Source organism: Chenopodium quinoa, unplaced genomic scaffold (genome assembly GCF_001683475.1).
Source record: "Chenopodium quinoa cultivar QQ74 unplaced genomic scaffold, ASM168347v1, whole genome shotgun sequence".
In the NCBI taxonomy this organism is placed as follows: Eukaryota; Viridiplantae; Streptophyta; class Magnoliopsida; order Caryophyllales; family Amaranthaceae; genus Chenopodium; species Chenopodium quinoa.
In genome coordinates, this window is record NW_018743894.1 from 4,020,631 (window position 1) to 4,038,061 (window position 17,431).

Sequence of the window (17,431 nt, forward strand, 5' to 3'; positions counted from 1 at the left end):
CTAGCCACCCTATTCTCTCAAAATACTTCCCCTAAGCACTCCAAGGAGTCCATATATACAATACCCGAAGTTCTATACTTAAAACAAGGCGTGAAAGGTATAATTAATTGAGGGTTTGGACCAAATCATATCTACTTTTTATTTAATTTAATTTAATTTCAATTTGATTTATATTTGAATTGAAGTTAATAACAGTTTATTCATGATGTAGCAATTCAAGGAAACGCGGAAAGTGAGTAATTAATCACTTGATTACTCTTATTTTTATTATTGTTGCTAGTATCATGATTAGGTTTATTATGATTTTTTTTGAATAACAATATTATTTTTAAATTTATTCCAATATTAATGTTTATTCTATTATTATTTTTTATCACCATATTGCATGTTTAAAGGGAATATGTAATTGAAAATCACGCCTAATAAGATAATTTGGACAACCGGCTTAGGAACCTTTTCATCATGTTCTTAATTGAAGTGATCACAAATATTTTAGAATTATGTGTTGCATTAATATTCAACCAATTTAGCCTAATAATAGTTTGGAGCAAATTAAATATTTGTTTGTATGCCTTTGAGCTCGTAGGAATCGCTTTTCACTATAAGAATCGAGTAGAGGTCAATACGGGTGAATGTGACTCCATGACGCACTTTGTACCATCATCCCTGATCCTACTTTTGTGGTTCCGAACCATATAGAGTTAGTAATCTCATGGATTATGACTAGGGTGTAACCTTCACGGGTCAATCGTTGTTGCCTTTCGTTGTCCCTTTATCGTGGTTGCCTTTTATGATCCGTGAATGGTTTACAAGTTCCTTAAAAACTTGTTGGAGGCTCCCTACTTTCCTTATCCCTAATCGTATAATGTTAATTCCCACTTCCTATGAGTGCCGAGCATATTTATACATGCTTTAACGTAGACGCACTTTGGACGACGCCTACATGAAGCAAAGATTAGCCAAATCTCAACACCAAAACCAAGTAATCACCAAATAAATACACAACACCCCCAAGCTTATTCAAATCCAACACAAACATATGCACAAAAAGCATAAGAACGCTTCCCCCCAAGCTTGAAAAAAGCATTGTCCTCAATCACTACTACATTTTTTATCAAATGTAATGATTACATTAGGGCTAATGCAACGGCAACATACATAGTCGTTGCATCAGGTTCATCTAATGCAACGGATGCTTTATATCAGGAAATAGATGGGCCTAATACAGCTGTTATGAGAAGCCGTTGCAACAGGATGATCTGACGCAACGACCATTTAAAATTTGAGATAGATGAAAATTTCATATAAGCCCATTGTTCTATTTAACTTCCCTCCCATTTTTTACCCTTAAATCTTAAAAACCGTCACGTTTTCCAAAACAATATATCGGCGTCATTTCTCTCTCTCTCTCCTCATCCCGCCTCCTCCGTCTCGACTTCCACCTCTCCTCTGCCAACCACACCTTCTTGTGCCGATTAAGAAGCTCAAGTCCCACTAGTCTTTGTTTCTCGACTACATAAGAATGGCTCTCACCATTGCTTCAACTCCATTTCAGATGAAGACCCCGACCACGTTTGTTCCCTGACTATTGATAGAGTAATGATACAACATACTAAATGATCCAGACCTGATTTTGAAAGAACAGAATGGAGGCTGGTTCAATCACCCCTAATAACTAGCCTGGAAGAAAGAAGGACAGTTTGAGGAAGTAATTGAATAATGAACTTGCAATGAGATTATAGAGAGAGAATAAGAGATAAGATCAAAGGGAATTTTCATTGATAAAACATAATACCAGCTATTACATCATTGTTTGGCTTTTATAGCCTTGATTACAGAATGACTCATTACTAATTGAAATAGGACAAAATAATTGGTACAATGACAGACTATCATAGTACTCCTCTACTGGCTAGCTGGCATATTCCCTTGATTATTCCCCTACTCCCTGTGAGCTATCATTCCTTCTTCAGCATTCTTTTCCTTCTCCTGATCCTTTGTCACTTTGCTTGACTTAGCAGCTGATTCTTTGTTGTTACTCAAGGTCAGTCCATTCAGCATTTCATTTACCAATGGAACAGTGTCTAATGGAACAGTGATTGCATCAATACTCCCTCCATTAAAGGATCCTTGACCCCAAGGATCAAATGTAGGAAATTCCTTCTCTAACTTCTCAGCATCCACCCATGTTGCTTCCTCTATAGGCCATTGATCCCATTGAACTAACCATTGGACCACCGCATTGTTCTGTCTCTTCACACTTCTCTTGTCTAGCACAGCTATAGGAACTTTAATTGTAGTTTGATCAGGGTAGAGATTGGGTAAGTCAGGTGGGGTGGGTTGAGCAGGTGTAGGGCCATGATGTTTTTTTACGAGAGAAACATGGAATGTGGGGTGAATTCTGGCAGAGGAAGGGAGTTGTAAGGTATAAGCTACTTCACCCACCATCTTCACAATCTAGTAAGGACCATAGTATCTAGGTGAGAGCTTTTCATTGCATCTATGCTGTATAGAGATTTGCCTATATGGCTGCAAGCTTTAAATACACCCAATCCCCAACTGCAAATTGTCTTTCAGACCTATGTTTATCAGCCAGCTGCTTTATTCTGTTTTGAGCTCTAAGCAGATTTTCCTTGAGCATTGAAATAGCTGCATTTCTCTGTTGTAAGCTTCTATCAATAGCATCTACCACACATGTCCCAGCCAAATAAGGTCAGTAAATGGGGGGAGCTTGGTTGTAAAGAATCTCAAAGGGAGTGATTCTTCGTGAAGTATGATAGTTTGTGTTATACCAGAACTCAGCAAGAGATAACCACTTAGACCATTCTTGAGGTTTCTCTAAACACATGCACCTCAAGTAAGACTCCAAACACCTATTCAGAACCTCATTCTAACCATCTGTCTGGGGGTGGTATGAGGTAGACAATTTGTGTTGTATTCCTTGGAGCTTGATGAATTATGACCAAAATTGACTGATGAACACCTTATCTCTGTCTGATATGATAGATTTGGGAAAGCCATGTAGCTTGAACACATGATCTAGATATGCTCGAGCAACCTTTAAAGCATAATATGGATGAGACAGAGCTATGAAGTAAGCATACTTGCTTAATCTATCCACCACTACCATGATGAATTGCCTCCCTTGAGAATTAGGTAGCCCTTCAATAAAGTCCATGGTTACTTCTTCCCATATTTGTTCTGGTAAGGGTAGTGGTTGTAGAATTCCAGGGTAAGCTGCAGCATCATATTTGTATTGCTGGCATACAGTGCAGTGCTTAATGTGCTGCTTGATGCTTTCCTTCATGCCCTTCCAGTAAAATATTGCTTTTACTTTTTGATAAGTAGCCTCAACAACAGAATGGCTACCTTGGGGTGAGTTATGTAACCAAACAAGAATTTTCTTCTGAACAGCTTCATCTTGACCCACCACTAGCTTCCCTTTTCTCTTGAGTAGTTGTTATTCCCAAGTGTAATGTCTGTGAGATTCTAGATTTCCTTGTAGCTCTGTAATTAATTTCAAAGTATTTGCATCAGTATTCCACGTTTGCTTAATCTGATCTAATAGATCAGGTTTAGACTTGAGCTGGTCATGGCATTAAGCTGAGCTTCACGTATCCTTGAAAGAGCATCTGCCACCTTATTTTCTGCACCTGACTTGTATTCAACCTGATAGGCAAAACCAGTGAGTTTGGACAGCCAATTTTGCTGTAAAGGTGCGGCCATTTTGTGTTCAAGAAGGTATTTAAGACTCTGCTGGTCAGTCTTGATTGTGAAAGGTCTAGCCATTAGATAGTGTTGCCACTTTCTCACAGCAAACACTACTGCCAACAGCTCTCTCTCATATGCTGAGAGTATGTTGTGTCTTTCACTTAGAGCTTTACTCAAAAAGCTAATGGGGTGTCCACCTTGCATTAACACAACTCCAATCCCTATCCCCGAGGCATATGTCTCTATAACAAAAGGTTCAGCAAAGTTGGGCATAGCAAGAACAGATGGGGTAGTTATGACTTGTTTCAGTTGATTAAATGCATTTTCAGCATCATTATTCCAAGAAAATCCAGTTTTACCTAGCAGTGAGGTAAGAGGCTTGCATATCTTCCCATAATCCCAGATAAATCTTCTATAGTACCCAGTAAGACTTAGGAATCCCCTTAGTTGCTTAAGATTTTTGGGCCTTAGCCACTCCAGCATAGCTCTCACTTTCTTAGGATCAGTTGCAACCCCCTGCTGTGAAATGATATGCCCCAAGTAGTGTATTTCCCTGAGACCAAATGAGCACTTTTTGAAGTTAGCATGGAGTTGATGCTCTTGCATAATATCTAGGGTAGCAGTGAGATCTCTCAAATGAGCTTTTCAAGTAGGACTGTATACCAGAATATCATTAAACAAAAACTAGGACACATTTTCTGAGGAGGGGTTTAAAAATAGAGTTCATAAGGGCTTGAAAAGTGGAGGGAGCATTAGTGAGCCCAAATGGGATCACTAGATATTCAAAGTGCCCAAAGTGAGTTTTGAAAGCTGTTTTCTGAATGGCTGAAGGGTGCATTCTTATTTGATGATAGCCAGATTTAAGGTTTATCTTAGAAAAAAAAATGAGTGCCCTGTAGCTCATAAAAAAACTCTTCAATAAAGTAAATCTGTCTTTAACTGTTGCCTTGTTCAGATTCCTGTAGTCTATACACATTCTCCAGCTGCCATCTTTCTTTTTTACCAATACAACAGGTGCTGCAAAAGGACTGTTACTTGGCCTGATCACTCCTTGATCAAGTAATTCTTGCACCATCTCTTATATCACATTCTTCTGTAAAGCAGGATATCTATAAGCTCTCAAATTAATGGCACTAGTGCCCTTTTTGAGTGGTATGACATGATCAAATCCCTTTCTTTCTGCTGGTAGTTTCTGAGGTGGTGAGAAAACAGTTTCATATTGATCTAAAAGGCAGTCAAAATGGGATGGGAATTGATATTATCATTAGAAGTAGGTTGAGGTGAAGTGTGAGTATTACTGGGTATGAGTTGCATCATGGATAGAGAACCTTCATGGGTCAGCATTTTCTGGAGTTTTTTTGGTTGCATCACCTTCCATTTCTTTGGGCTAGCTCCTCTCAGTTTGATTTTCTTCCCACCATACTTGAATTCCATAGTGAGATTGCAAAAATCCCATAAAACTGATGCAAGCTGAGAAAACCATTGTATTCCTAGGACCAAGTCACTACCACTTAGGGGCAACAAAAATACATCAGCCTTAAACTCAGTGCCTTGCATTCTCCAAGTAAACCCCTTAATGATTTGATGGCAATTGATCTCATTCCCATCAACCACCTTCACCCATAAGGGTGTTATATTCTCAACCTTACACTCAAGCTTAAGAGCTTTGTTTACATCAATAAAATTGTGTGTACTGCCACTATCAAGTGATAATTATAGCTTTTTCTTGCCATGATGCCCTTCAATTCTCATGGTTTGGAAAGATGTTACTCCATCTATAGCCTGTAAGGATAGATGAGCACATTAGGAGTTGTCCTGTTCTACCTCTCCATTCACTTCCTCCTCCTCTTCGTCTGAGTCTTCCACCTCAATACGATACAATTGAGGTCTTTTTCCCTTGCACTTATGCCCCACTTCATACTTTTCATCACACCAAAAACACTGGTTCTTAGCTCTCTTTTCATTGAACTCAGCTAGGGTTAGGGTTGTTCTGTATGTGTTTGGGGTTCTAGCAGGTTGGTTAGGGTTAGAGGTGTTTGAGGTTCTGGTATGTTGGGTGGGGTTATTTGTGGGAGAGGTAGATTTGTATGGTAGGAACTGAGTGGTTGGTTTTGGGTTGGGTAAAAGGGGTGCCTGTTTGATGGGTGGTTTGGGTTTCTTTGCCTTATTGGCAGCTTCCTATAACTTAGCTAAGCATAGAGCTTGCTGTAAATTTGTGGGGTTAAAGATTCTCACTGAGAGCTGAATATCTTCTTCCAACCCAGCCAGATAACAGCTCAACAAGTATGGCTCCGACAGATTGAGCCTACTAGCCAAAGCATCAAATGAATCATGATACTCTTGAACACCCCCAATCTGCTTGAGAGATTTCAGGTCAGCCATAGGATCATCAAATAGATCTCCAAATCGAGCTGTGATGTCCTTAACATACTCTTCCCAGTTGGGCAACACCTGGTGCCTTCTCTGAGAATAAGTTTGATGCCACAGAAGAGCCTTATCCTCCAGATGAATAGCAGCAAGTTTAACCCTATCAGGGTCTTTAACATTATCAAGCTCAAAAAACTAATTACATTTAAATATCCAGGATTTCAAGTTTGTCCCATTAAACTTAGGAAATTCTACCTTAGTGAGCCTAGTAGAATAATGAGATTGTTTAGGAGGGGGTTCAGGTTCTTGTTCATGTATAGATCTAGTTTCAATGCCTGATCTATTGGTATTATCAGCAACAAGCTTGGTTATTTGCACAGATAAACCTAGCAGCAAATCATTCAATTCAGAGATAGACTTACAATTCTTGTCAATATTATTGTTGTTATCCTTACAGGCCTTGTCCAGCTTCTTGCCCTGTTCTTGAAGTAAAAATTTCATGGTTTTTTCAAGCCTTCTGATTTCAGTATTACCAAGTTGTTCTGAATCTGAGGATGACCTAAGGATAGGCATGGTGAATGACAGGCCGAGGAAAGGACTGCTCTGATACCAATGAAACAATATACTAAACAATCCAGACCTGATTCTGAAAGAACAGAATGGAGGCTGGTTCAATCACCCTATAACTATCCTGGAAGAAAGAAGGACAGTTTGAGGAAGTAATTGAATAATGAACTTGCAATGAGATTATAGAGAGAGAATAAGAGATAAGATCAAAGGGAATTTTCATTGATAAAACATAATACCAGCTATTACATCATTGTTTGGCTTTTATAGCCTTGATTATAGAATGACTCATTACTAATTGAAATAGGACAAAATAATTGGTACAATGACAGACTATCAAAGTACTCCTCTACTTGCTAGCTGGCATATTCCCTTGATTATTCCCTTGCTCCCTGTGAGCTGACATTCCTTCTTCAGCATTCTTTTCCTTCTCCTGATCCTTTGTCACTTTGCATGACTCAGCAGCTGATTCTTTGTTGTTACTCAAAGTCAGTCCATTCAGCATTTCATTTACCAATGGAACAGTGTCCAATGGAACAGTGATTGCATCAAGTAATGACTATCTCTTGCGGTGTTACCAAGAAGCTTGTCAGTTGTCGTGAAGTTTATTAAAGGTTTCTCTGTTACCCTTAGCTTCTTGGTTTTGTTTACTCTGGTTCTTAAATTCTTAGGGTTTTGAAATTTGCTATTAAATTGAAATTATCTTAACTGATAATTTTTGGTAGATTGTTAGTGGTAGAGCTAAAAAATTGAATTGATAGATGAAATTAGGTTTTTGTATCTGGAGTGTTGCATGCTATGATTGGGAATTTGTTGAATTGGGGTAGAAATGGTGGTAGGTTTAAATTAGCTAAGCTATTTAAAAATTCTAGTTTATTGAAAAGATGACAGTTCTTTAATCATTGTTGAAAAGAGGTTAATGCAAGGTTACTGATAGTATGTGATTTGTGGCCAATATATAGTTCTTTACATATCTCCACTACATATAATTCGAATTTTTATTATAAATGGAATGTCCTTACCTTGCATTAACTTGAATTCATTGCTGCACATCATTTGGATGATTGATAATACATGTGTTTAGATTTCAGCCACAAGTTTAAGAATAAATTAGTATTATGGGTCTTGTTTAATCTATCTCAATTAGTATTTTCTTGCAGCCAACAACATAAGGTAACCTGAAATTTTTTCAGCTTATGTTATAACTGAATATAGAATAATTCATAGCCGTATCTTTTCCTGCTTACCTGCAGCAGTTAAGGGTTGATAAATGCTAAGCTATAGAAGAACTTAGCATTCGGAAGCCTTAAGTCCTCAGGTTTATCAAATCTAGTACAGATGATTCTGTTCTTTTCAACTTCATATTCTTATAAAAGCTTATAAGTGAAACCTTAAGTCCTCAGGTTTATCAGACGAATGAAGGTGCTATTGTTTGTACGGTGCATGAGCTTGCCAAATAATATATTTTGGACATAAAAATAAGGAAAAATTGCGTGGAATAATCCGACCTTTGGCTCATCCACTCAAAATAATCCCACCTATTAATTATTTTTAAATAATCCGACCTTTAATGCCAATTCGCTATAAATGGTCCCAAGAGACCTGTAACCGGTTGGGTAGGTAATTTATTTTTATTAAGTTTAATTTACAAATGTCATCACTTGATTGGTCAAAAAATAAGTTTTGATTTTAATTTTTTTTTTAAAATTGATTATTACTAATTAACTTTAATTAACTACCCCTAGAAAAAATACAAAACTTTAATTAACTAAAAAAAAATTAAAACCATATCCAGCCACATCGCAACCCCAACAACCTCCCCGCCCCTACCATCGGCCTACACCATGCCTAGGGCCGCTAGACCCACCGCCACCAAATAGTTACATTGTTCGCCGACCAGTACCAACCGCCCTTGTTTCGTCGCAAATAAACCACCACAGTCATCATATAATTCAAGGTGTGGGAATAGGAGGTCAACAAAATCAGCGGGTTGTGGGAAGGTGATTGGGGCCAAAACCAGGGCGTGGGGAAGGGGAGGGGGCCGAGAAAGGTACAGGGGTGGAAAAGGTATTGTGGTGGTCGTGGAGTGACTGAGGGAGGTCGAGATCGGGATGAGGAAGGGGTTTTTAGAGATGTTTGGTGGTTTAGGGGGAGGGGATTCTACGATTCAGGGGGGAGGGAGACGACGGTTCAGGGGACGGGAGAGTGGTCAGCGCGGCGCTCCGGCGTTGGTTGGCAGGCAGGGGGTCGAGCTTGTAGGTGGTGAATCGGTAGGCGGCAGTAGAGGGTGGTTGGGCTGGTGGGGTGGTTTTGTAATTAATTTAGTATTTTTTTTACTTTAAAATAATAATAATAATAATTTTATTTTATTGAGCAATTAAATATTGACATGTGTCATGTAACTTGCTATAACAAGTTAAATGACCGGTTGGGACCATTCATAGCGGATTGGTATTAAAGGTTAGATTATTTAAAAATAATCAAAAGGTGAGATTATTTTCAGTGGATGAGCCAATGGTCGGATTATTCCGGAAAATTTTTCCTAAAAAATAATACGGAACACTTATTTGAGATGATCTAATCTTTTTTTTTATAAGGAAGATGGTCTAATCTTTTAGATGCAAATATATATATATATATATATATATATATATATATATATATATATATATATATATATATATATATATATATACACACACACACATAGGGGGAGGCTCTGGTGAGAATTTTTCTTATGTGAAAATTTTTCTTATGTGAGAACACTATTTATGTTCTAAATTTTTACTCGTATGTTCTAAATTTTAAATCTGATGTTATAAACTTTTACTTAGGTGTTCAAAATTAAATCAAATGTTCTAATTTATTACTCACATGCTCTAACCCATAAATGAGTTAAGTTTGACGTCATAAACTTTAAATAACTTGTTCCAAAATTTTAACTTATATGTTCTAAATTTTAAAACGTGTGTTCTAAAATTTATAATTATATGTTCCATATTTTAAAGCGTATGTTCTATTATTTTACATGTATGTTCTAAAATTCTTTACTCACGCTTTCTATATTTTATATCAGTTTGTTCTAAATTTTTATTCACATGTTCATAATTTTAAATCATATGTTCTAAATTTTACTCATATGTTTAAAATTTTTAAAGCAAATTTTATAAAATTTTAATCACTTGTTCTAATTCTTAAATCAGATATTCTAAACATATTACTCACACAAATGATCTAAATTATTACTCATATGTTCAGAATTTTAATTTGAGTCACATGTTCAAAATTTTTGCTCAGATGTTCTAAATTTTTACTCACATGTTCTAAATTTTAAATCAGTTCTCACATAAGTAAGAATTCTCACATATGAACCTATTCTCACCGGATCCCTCCCCTTCACACACACACGCGCACACACATCATATGGAGACACTTTGATAAACTGTTCATTCTTGATTTTGACAATAGTTAAGTTACTTATATTGGGTGAGACTATTAGGTGTACGATAAATTAATGACATAGGAATTGAAGGTGTATGATGATTTTAACACTCATTATGAAGTTAATAGTTCCAGAAATCCTAATCTGGTAATTATGTATGGTTGAGGTCCAATTTTATGCTGAAGTTCTTTTGACAGAATCTAGTGGAAGATCAGCAACTAATTAATCATAGGGAACAAAGTAACCACGAAGCCAAAGTTGGTCATAATATGGATCTAAATTTTAATTCTTTGTCATACAGAATACTAATTTATGGAGTGCCAACTCTAACTTTAAAAGTTTATCTATGTTTTGTGCATACTTTAAAGTTTCTTGTCAGTTTTGTCATATTTTCTTTTATGTATCTTATTTGATCTTGCCTAAATTAGAAGTTTAGTCCTTCATTTCTCATTTTTGCAATATATGACAATGTTTATAGTCCCTGCCCTCTATCAATTTGATTAATAAGAGTACTCTGGTATCTGCCCATGAAGTACATTAGTTGTTTCTTGCCCTCTTGACAAAGTTCATAATCCGCATCATCTCAACTTGATGAAAATCTGATTGCTTTGTAATATGTTAAATTCAAAAATTCGTTAATTGAGTCTTTGGAACTTGGGAGTAAGCGGCCTACTTGGAGCTCAATATTTTCATTTCACATTCGACATAGATAAGGATGGTCCACAAAAATATCAGGATTATGTCTTTGTATAGTTAAGTCTACATATTTTTTTAATTAATTGTCGTTTATACACTACAGATAGATGAAGAAATAAATCAAGCTCAAGCAACAAGGTCATTTAACGCCAATTTATAGTTTATCTCTTTGATTGACAAAGTTTGTCAATCAAGGGCTGTTTATGGAATTTCACTCATTAAATACAGGGACAACATCGTCAATCTGGCTTGCAAATATGTTCATGTTGGCATGTATCAGCTGACTCCGCATACCACGTCAATAAACGCCATTTGATGACTGGGCAGTACAGATCTAACGCCGCTTCTCCTCGTCAATAAACGGCTGTCACATTCGACCGACAACCAATAGTACACGGGCTTTGTAAATGTATAGAAAAAGGCAAAGCCCAATGTGCATATTAAGTACATATAAAGAAAAATGGCCCTATAGCCAATGTTCGGGCTTTGTAACTGAATAAAAAAAGGCCCTACAGCCAATGTGCTTAGTTTTCTTTCTTTTATTTTCGTTTTAATATTAGTTTTTTTGTATAATTTTATTTATTTTTTTTGAAAGATTTTGGATAATTTTAAAAATTAAGTTAAATATTAATGCTACTATTTGAATAATGTTTGATCAATGGATGGCATAGGCTTGGCTTGTTAACACCCCTTATAGGCTTCGTCTATTTGAGCTTTTACAAAGCTTTGACCGAACCGCACCGAACAGTTCACGAGCAGGCTCGTTACCACCCCTATAATTTTTAAAAACTAATACTGGTGTGATATAGAATCTATATCCCATATGAATATAGATTAGTTAGTGTTTAATCATTGAATAGAGGTTTAAAAGTGAAAGGTATTCGTAAATAACTACACTTATGCTCCGTGCTTTAATACGTGACATTACAATGACTAAGTAATATATAAATTTATTAACTAAATGAAATTAAAGAAGAGTACAACCAACAACACGTGTTTTGTTTAATGTTTAGCAAGTTTGTTTGAATATACAAAATATATGGGTCGTTGGAGTCACTAAGTTAGAATGTATTGGCACAGAATCTCATACTTGTGTCATATGGAATCTATATCCCATAACAATATAGATCGAGATTCACACTTGAAAGGTATTACATTAATAACCTAACTTATGCTCCGTGTATTAATATGTGACATTTATATTTACTAACTTAGAAATAACTTGTATTAATATGTGACATTATATTGACTAACTTAGATATAAAGAAGAGTAAAACCAACAACGAACGTTTTGTCTAATGTGTAGTAAGTTCGTATGAATATACAAATAGCCTTATTTTATAGGAGTCGATAGAATCACTAAGCTGGAATGCATTGGTACAGGATCTCATAGTTAATTAGTTGTGTGATATGGAATCTATATCCCATAATAATATAGATTGAGGCTCAAACTTGGAAGGTATTACATTAATAACTAAACTTATGCACCTTGTAAAAATATGTGACATTATATTGACCAACTTAAATATAACTAGTATTAATAAGGGACATAATATATATTCTCTGACTTAGATATAAAGAAGAGTAAAACCAACAACAAACGTTTTGTCTAATGTGTAGTTATGTACAAATTAAATAATGATATTTAGAGCTGAACTGAACTAATTGGAGCTGAAATAAACTGAACTAAACTGATTGGAGCTGAACTGAACTGAAATTAAGTAAATGTAAACAGGGTCATAGTCATTGAAAGTATTAAAGAGTAAAACCAACAACGCGTGTGTTGTGTATTGTATAGTAAGTTTGTTTGAATATTCAAATAACACTATTATATTATAGGGGTCGTTATATTAAATAAGCTTGTTTGAATATACATTTGTATAGAATGTCATAGTTGTGTGAAATGGAATCTAGCTTTAATTTCCCTTAACAATGCATTTGTATAGAATCTCATAGTTGTGTGAAATGGAATTATAATACCCCTTAACAATGCATTCGTATAGAATCTCATAGTTGTGTGAAATAGAATCTATAATATCCACTAACACTTTAGATTGGTTAAGGTTTAATCATTCAATAGAGGCTAAAACATGAAAGGTATTACATTAATAACTAAACTTATTCTATTATATATATATATAAAATATATACACGGGCCTTGTACACGAACAGAGATAAGGCCAACATGGCCCATGTGAAGATAAGGCAAAAATGGCCCATGTGAAGATTTGCTACACAATAAAGGAGGCCTACATTAGGTCAATAATTTTTTTTGGTTCAAGGTTCTGAATATTTATAAAAATTGATGAAGAGGCCTACATTTGGTTTATGAAATTTTTTTTATTTTTATTAGTTTTATTTTTAATTTTTTTTTTTTTTTAACTAAAGAAGGCCTACATATTTTGGCCGTGAATAATAAGTCAAATAATATTGTTACTAATTGTTGTTAACATACTATTAACATAATGTTTGAGCTTATTACAAGAGCTTCCCCAATATTACAATTTTATTATGCTCTGTACTTTGAAAAGTGATCCTATATTGACTAAATTATTTAAAAAATAATATAAAAGTAAATGAAATTAAAAAAGGGCAAGACCAATGAATAGACACTCAAATTCGTTTGAATATAAAAATAAATGATAAGTGACCCTATTTTATCTATTGTTTACGAAATTCGTTTGAATTTATACAAATAACGCAAATATAGTGGTCGTAGAATTCACTAAACTTGAATGCATTGATAAAGAATCTCATAGTTGTGTCATGTGGGATAAATATCCCATAACAATATACAAATTAGATTCCTTAACCATTGAATAGAGAATCAAACTTGAAAGGTATTACATAAATAACTACACGTATATTATGATCCGTACTTTAATATGTGACCCTATAGTGACTACAATAGATTTTTAATAAATATAATAGTAAATGAAATTGAAGAAGGGAAAAACCAAACAACACGTGTTAAATTGTTTAATAAATTAGTTCTATGTATACAAATAACACAAATATAGGCGTCATTGAATTCACTAAACATGATTGCATTGATATAAAATCTCAAAGTTGTGTCATGTGGGATTTTCATATCCCATAACAATATAGATTCCTTAAGGTTTAGCCAATGAATAGAGGCTCAAACGTGAAAGGTATTACATAATTAACTACACTTATATTATGCTCCGTACTTTAATATTTGACCCTATATTGACTGCATTAGATTTTAAAAAGTATAAAAGTAAATGAAATTAAAGAAGGGAAAAACCAAACAACGCGTGTTTAATTTTGTCTTTTGATACTAAATAAGTTCTAATATATACAAATAATGCAAATATAGAGGTCTTGAATTCACTTCACATGATAGCATTGATATAAAATCTCAAAGTTGTGTTATGTGGGATCCTTATCCCATAACAATATAGATTCCTCAAGGTTTAATCAATGAATAGAGGCTCAAACTTGAAAGGTATTACATAAATAACTACACTTGTATTATGCTCCGTACTTTAATATGTGACCCTATATTGACTACATTAGATTTTAAATAGTATAAAAGTAAATGAAATTAAAGAAGGGAAAAACCAAACAACGCGTGTTTCATTTTGTCTTTTGTTTACTAAATTTGTTATAACTAGCCTTTTGGCCCGTTCAACGAACGGGTTGTAGCTCACTTTATTTTTCTTGAAATCTGTTGCTTGTTTGTGTTGTATGTGTCGGTGATTTTTTGTAATAATTTGCTTAGTTTTGTTACTTTTAATTTGCAAGTTGGGAATACATAAAGTTTTAAACATTAAATAATTTGTTATTTTTTTACATTAACAAGGATATAGAGAGGAGTACAATTTTTTTTTTTAGTGAAAATGGAACACTCCATTTTCTTACTCAAATTTGCAAGTTAGGAATGCATAAAAACTTTAGTATTCAATTATATTTTAATTTAACTTTTACATTAAAAGGGAGTATGAAGAGGAAATATTATTAATGGATGTATTATGTGGTATATAGGTGAATTATGATGACATGTGTCATATAGGTGATTGTGGTTTGTCTTTTTAAATCCTAAATTATAGACTAAGTATAGATATAGATCACTAGGTGAAAAAAGGAGATTGCCACCGAGGAAATGCCACCGGTTCTTTAAAATCGGTTGGGAAAATAGGGTTAAAATTAGGAGGGATTTTGAGGGGTGGTTTTTTCCACAGGTTCAAACCAAAGCGGTGGGAAAACCCATTTTACCCACCGGTTTAATTCAAACCGGTGGCAATGTATTAAAAAAAATAAACGCCCTATTAAATTTCATTGAACCAGTTAATGACCTCGGGCGATGCCCCCGGGTTGCTATTGTTGTAGCCGTACAATTGATAAATAACATATTGATATTGTCTTAAATGGTTAATTAGTCATATTTGTTAAAAGAGGATTAGAGTTTGAACCTCCTTAGCCTTATATTTTTATATGATGTCGTGGCGCAACAAAATAGAAACTACATGTCACATCGTATTTAGAAACGTCTTTTAATATATTACATTATTAACTACACTTATATGCTCCGTACTTTAATGTGTGATGATTTATTAACTAACTTAGATATAAAAATATAATGTAAATGAAATTAAAGATGAGTAAAACATGAAAGGTGTGTTTTGTCTATTGATTAGTAAAGTAAGTACTTTTGAATATGTACAAACAAATTATAGTACTGCCCCCTGTTTTTAAACACTTGGTCCAATTCTATTTTTTGCTTAATTCATTTATCCTACTTTGACTATTGTTTGTGTTTTATACTTTAGAAAATCATATAATCTTGTGGATAAATGTCGGTATCATCTTAATGAATAGTTTATAAATTTTCAATTTTTAAAATTTGTACATATTGAAAATTATAGATATTAGTAATCAAAGTTTAGTATCGGCATAATTGTCCAAGAAAACCAGACCTAGTATTTTAAAATGGAGGGAGTATTTGTAGGAGAAATTATTTCCTATTTATGTTAATGGTTATGTGCAGATAAATTCCCAATAGGACTGTATAAAGATAGTGTACCACTGTTTGTTAATGTATCCAACCCTCTAGAAGGACAGATTTTTGTTTTATACGGTTTTAAGACTTTTAACCCCATCCGTTCATAAATATCCTATTACATTAAATTTATTAAATAATTCTAATCTCTGCCATATAAATACAAATTCTCTATCTAGAAGTCACTAGGAACTTACTCAAACACTTAAAGTAAAAACCCACTTCATCGCCCTTCATTCCACCGTCAAGCCTTCAATACATTAACAACGGTGATACCCACAATTATTCCGGCGAGATCAACAATAAGTTCAATTGTATCTTACCATCCTAGCAGTCTTCGATTCGATAGTGGTCGTCTCCGTTTTCGCGAGGATTGCGCCCATTACGGTAACTTCTTCACACAATATAATTTGAATTTTTGGTTTTAAACTCCATAGATCTATCTCCATTGAAACGTGGTACTTGTATAACATGGGCTTAAAGGTCCGGATAATTTGAAATTGTATACTTTTGTACTTGGGATCCTTGAAATTATGTGTTGCATGTATTCCTTTTTTCCAATTTTTCTCTCTATGTATATATATCTGATTTTCACAAGTTTGTTTGTGTTGAATTTTGAGTTGTTTTTGTATATATCATTGCGTAAGCTAATTTTTTTTGGTTGTGTGGGTGCGGTTGTAGTGTTTTTAAAACCTTGTTATATTTTTGAGAAAATGATGTATTATCAATGATACATGTAGTTAAACAGTTTAATTGTTAATTTGTATTTGTAAAAAAAAATATATGTTAATTGAAACACTATGTTTACGTTGACAAAATAAGTCTGACTTTTTAATGATAGTCACAATGTTTTTGTAATTATGTAATTTGATTATGTTTGACATTATAATGATATTTAAATTATTTTTATATTTACGTGATTATTATCCCTTATATGTCATTTAAAATTATTTTAATTTTAAAAATGACCCGGATCAAGAGGGAAATTCTTTTGAAGAGCCAATCATATTGGTTTTAAGGCCAATAGGGTTCGAGCTTGGAGTAAAGAATCAAGAATGGTTAACATGCGCAGCCATTGAAGAAGAAGTCAAGGACCAGTTGGGTTCCGACGACGGCGGCGACGCGCCGATCTGGGTGCCACGCGCCGTCTCCCTAGCTCCGGCCTGAGTCCAGCTACACGGCGGTGGGGCGCGTGTCGATGATGGCGGCGCGTGAGAAGGTGGTTCTGCGGCAGTACGAAAAGAAAGATTTTCCTAACTTAGTTTTTCTAGAGTTTTTGCTTGCAAGTTTTTACCTTTCACTTGAAAGGGTTTTTCTTGGTTTAAGCAATTAGGAATCTTCTTAATTTCTGTTAATTTAGTTTAAAATAATTTCTAAGTCAATTAGGAATTGTTTTAAGAAGTTTTAGGTTAATTAGAACTAGTCTTATTACTAGTTTCCTAGTTCCATTAGAATTGGTTTTCCTATTCTATCTAGGATACTTTGGGATCAAGGCTAGGGTTTTTTCTAGTTTGAATAGACTTAGGAATAGTTAGTTTTAGTCTATAAATAATGTAATTTTCGTGATTTTTCAATAACATTCGAAAATCATTAAAATTCAAGTTAATTGTTTGTTTTGCTTAATT

At 34.4% G+C, this 17,431-nt stretch overlaps 1 protein-coding gene across 1 annotated transcript; it reads right to left on the bottom strand.

The window, feature by feature from the left end:
* Positions 1-1,941: 1,941 nt before the first annotated feature.
* On the bottom strand, positions 1,942-3,307 carry LOC110686805. The gene is made up of 4 exons (XM_021863394.1): positions 2,984-3,307; positions 2,793-2,838; positions 2,549-2,685; positions 1,942-2,457 (listed from the first exon to the last, which is right to left on the bottom strand). The coding sequence occupies exons 1-4, from the start codon at positions 3,305-3,307 to the stop codon at positions 1,942-1,944; spliced, it is 1,023 nt and encodes a 340-aa protein (XP_021719086.1).
* Positions 3,308-17,431: the final 14,124 nt, after the last annotated feature.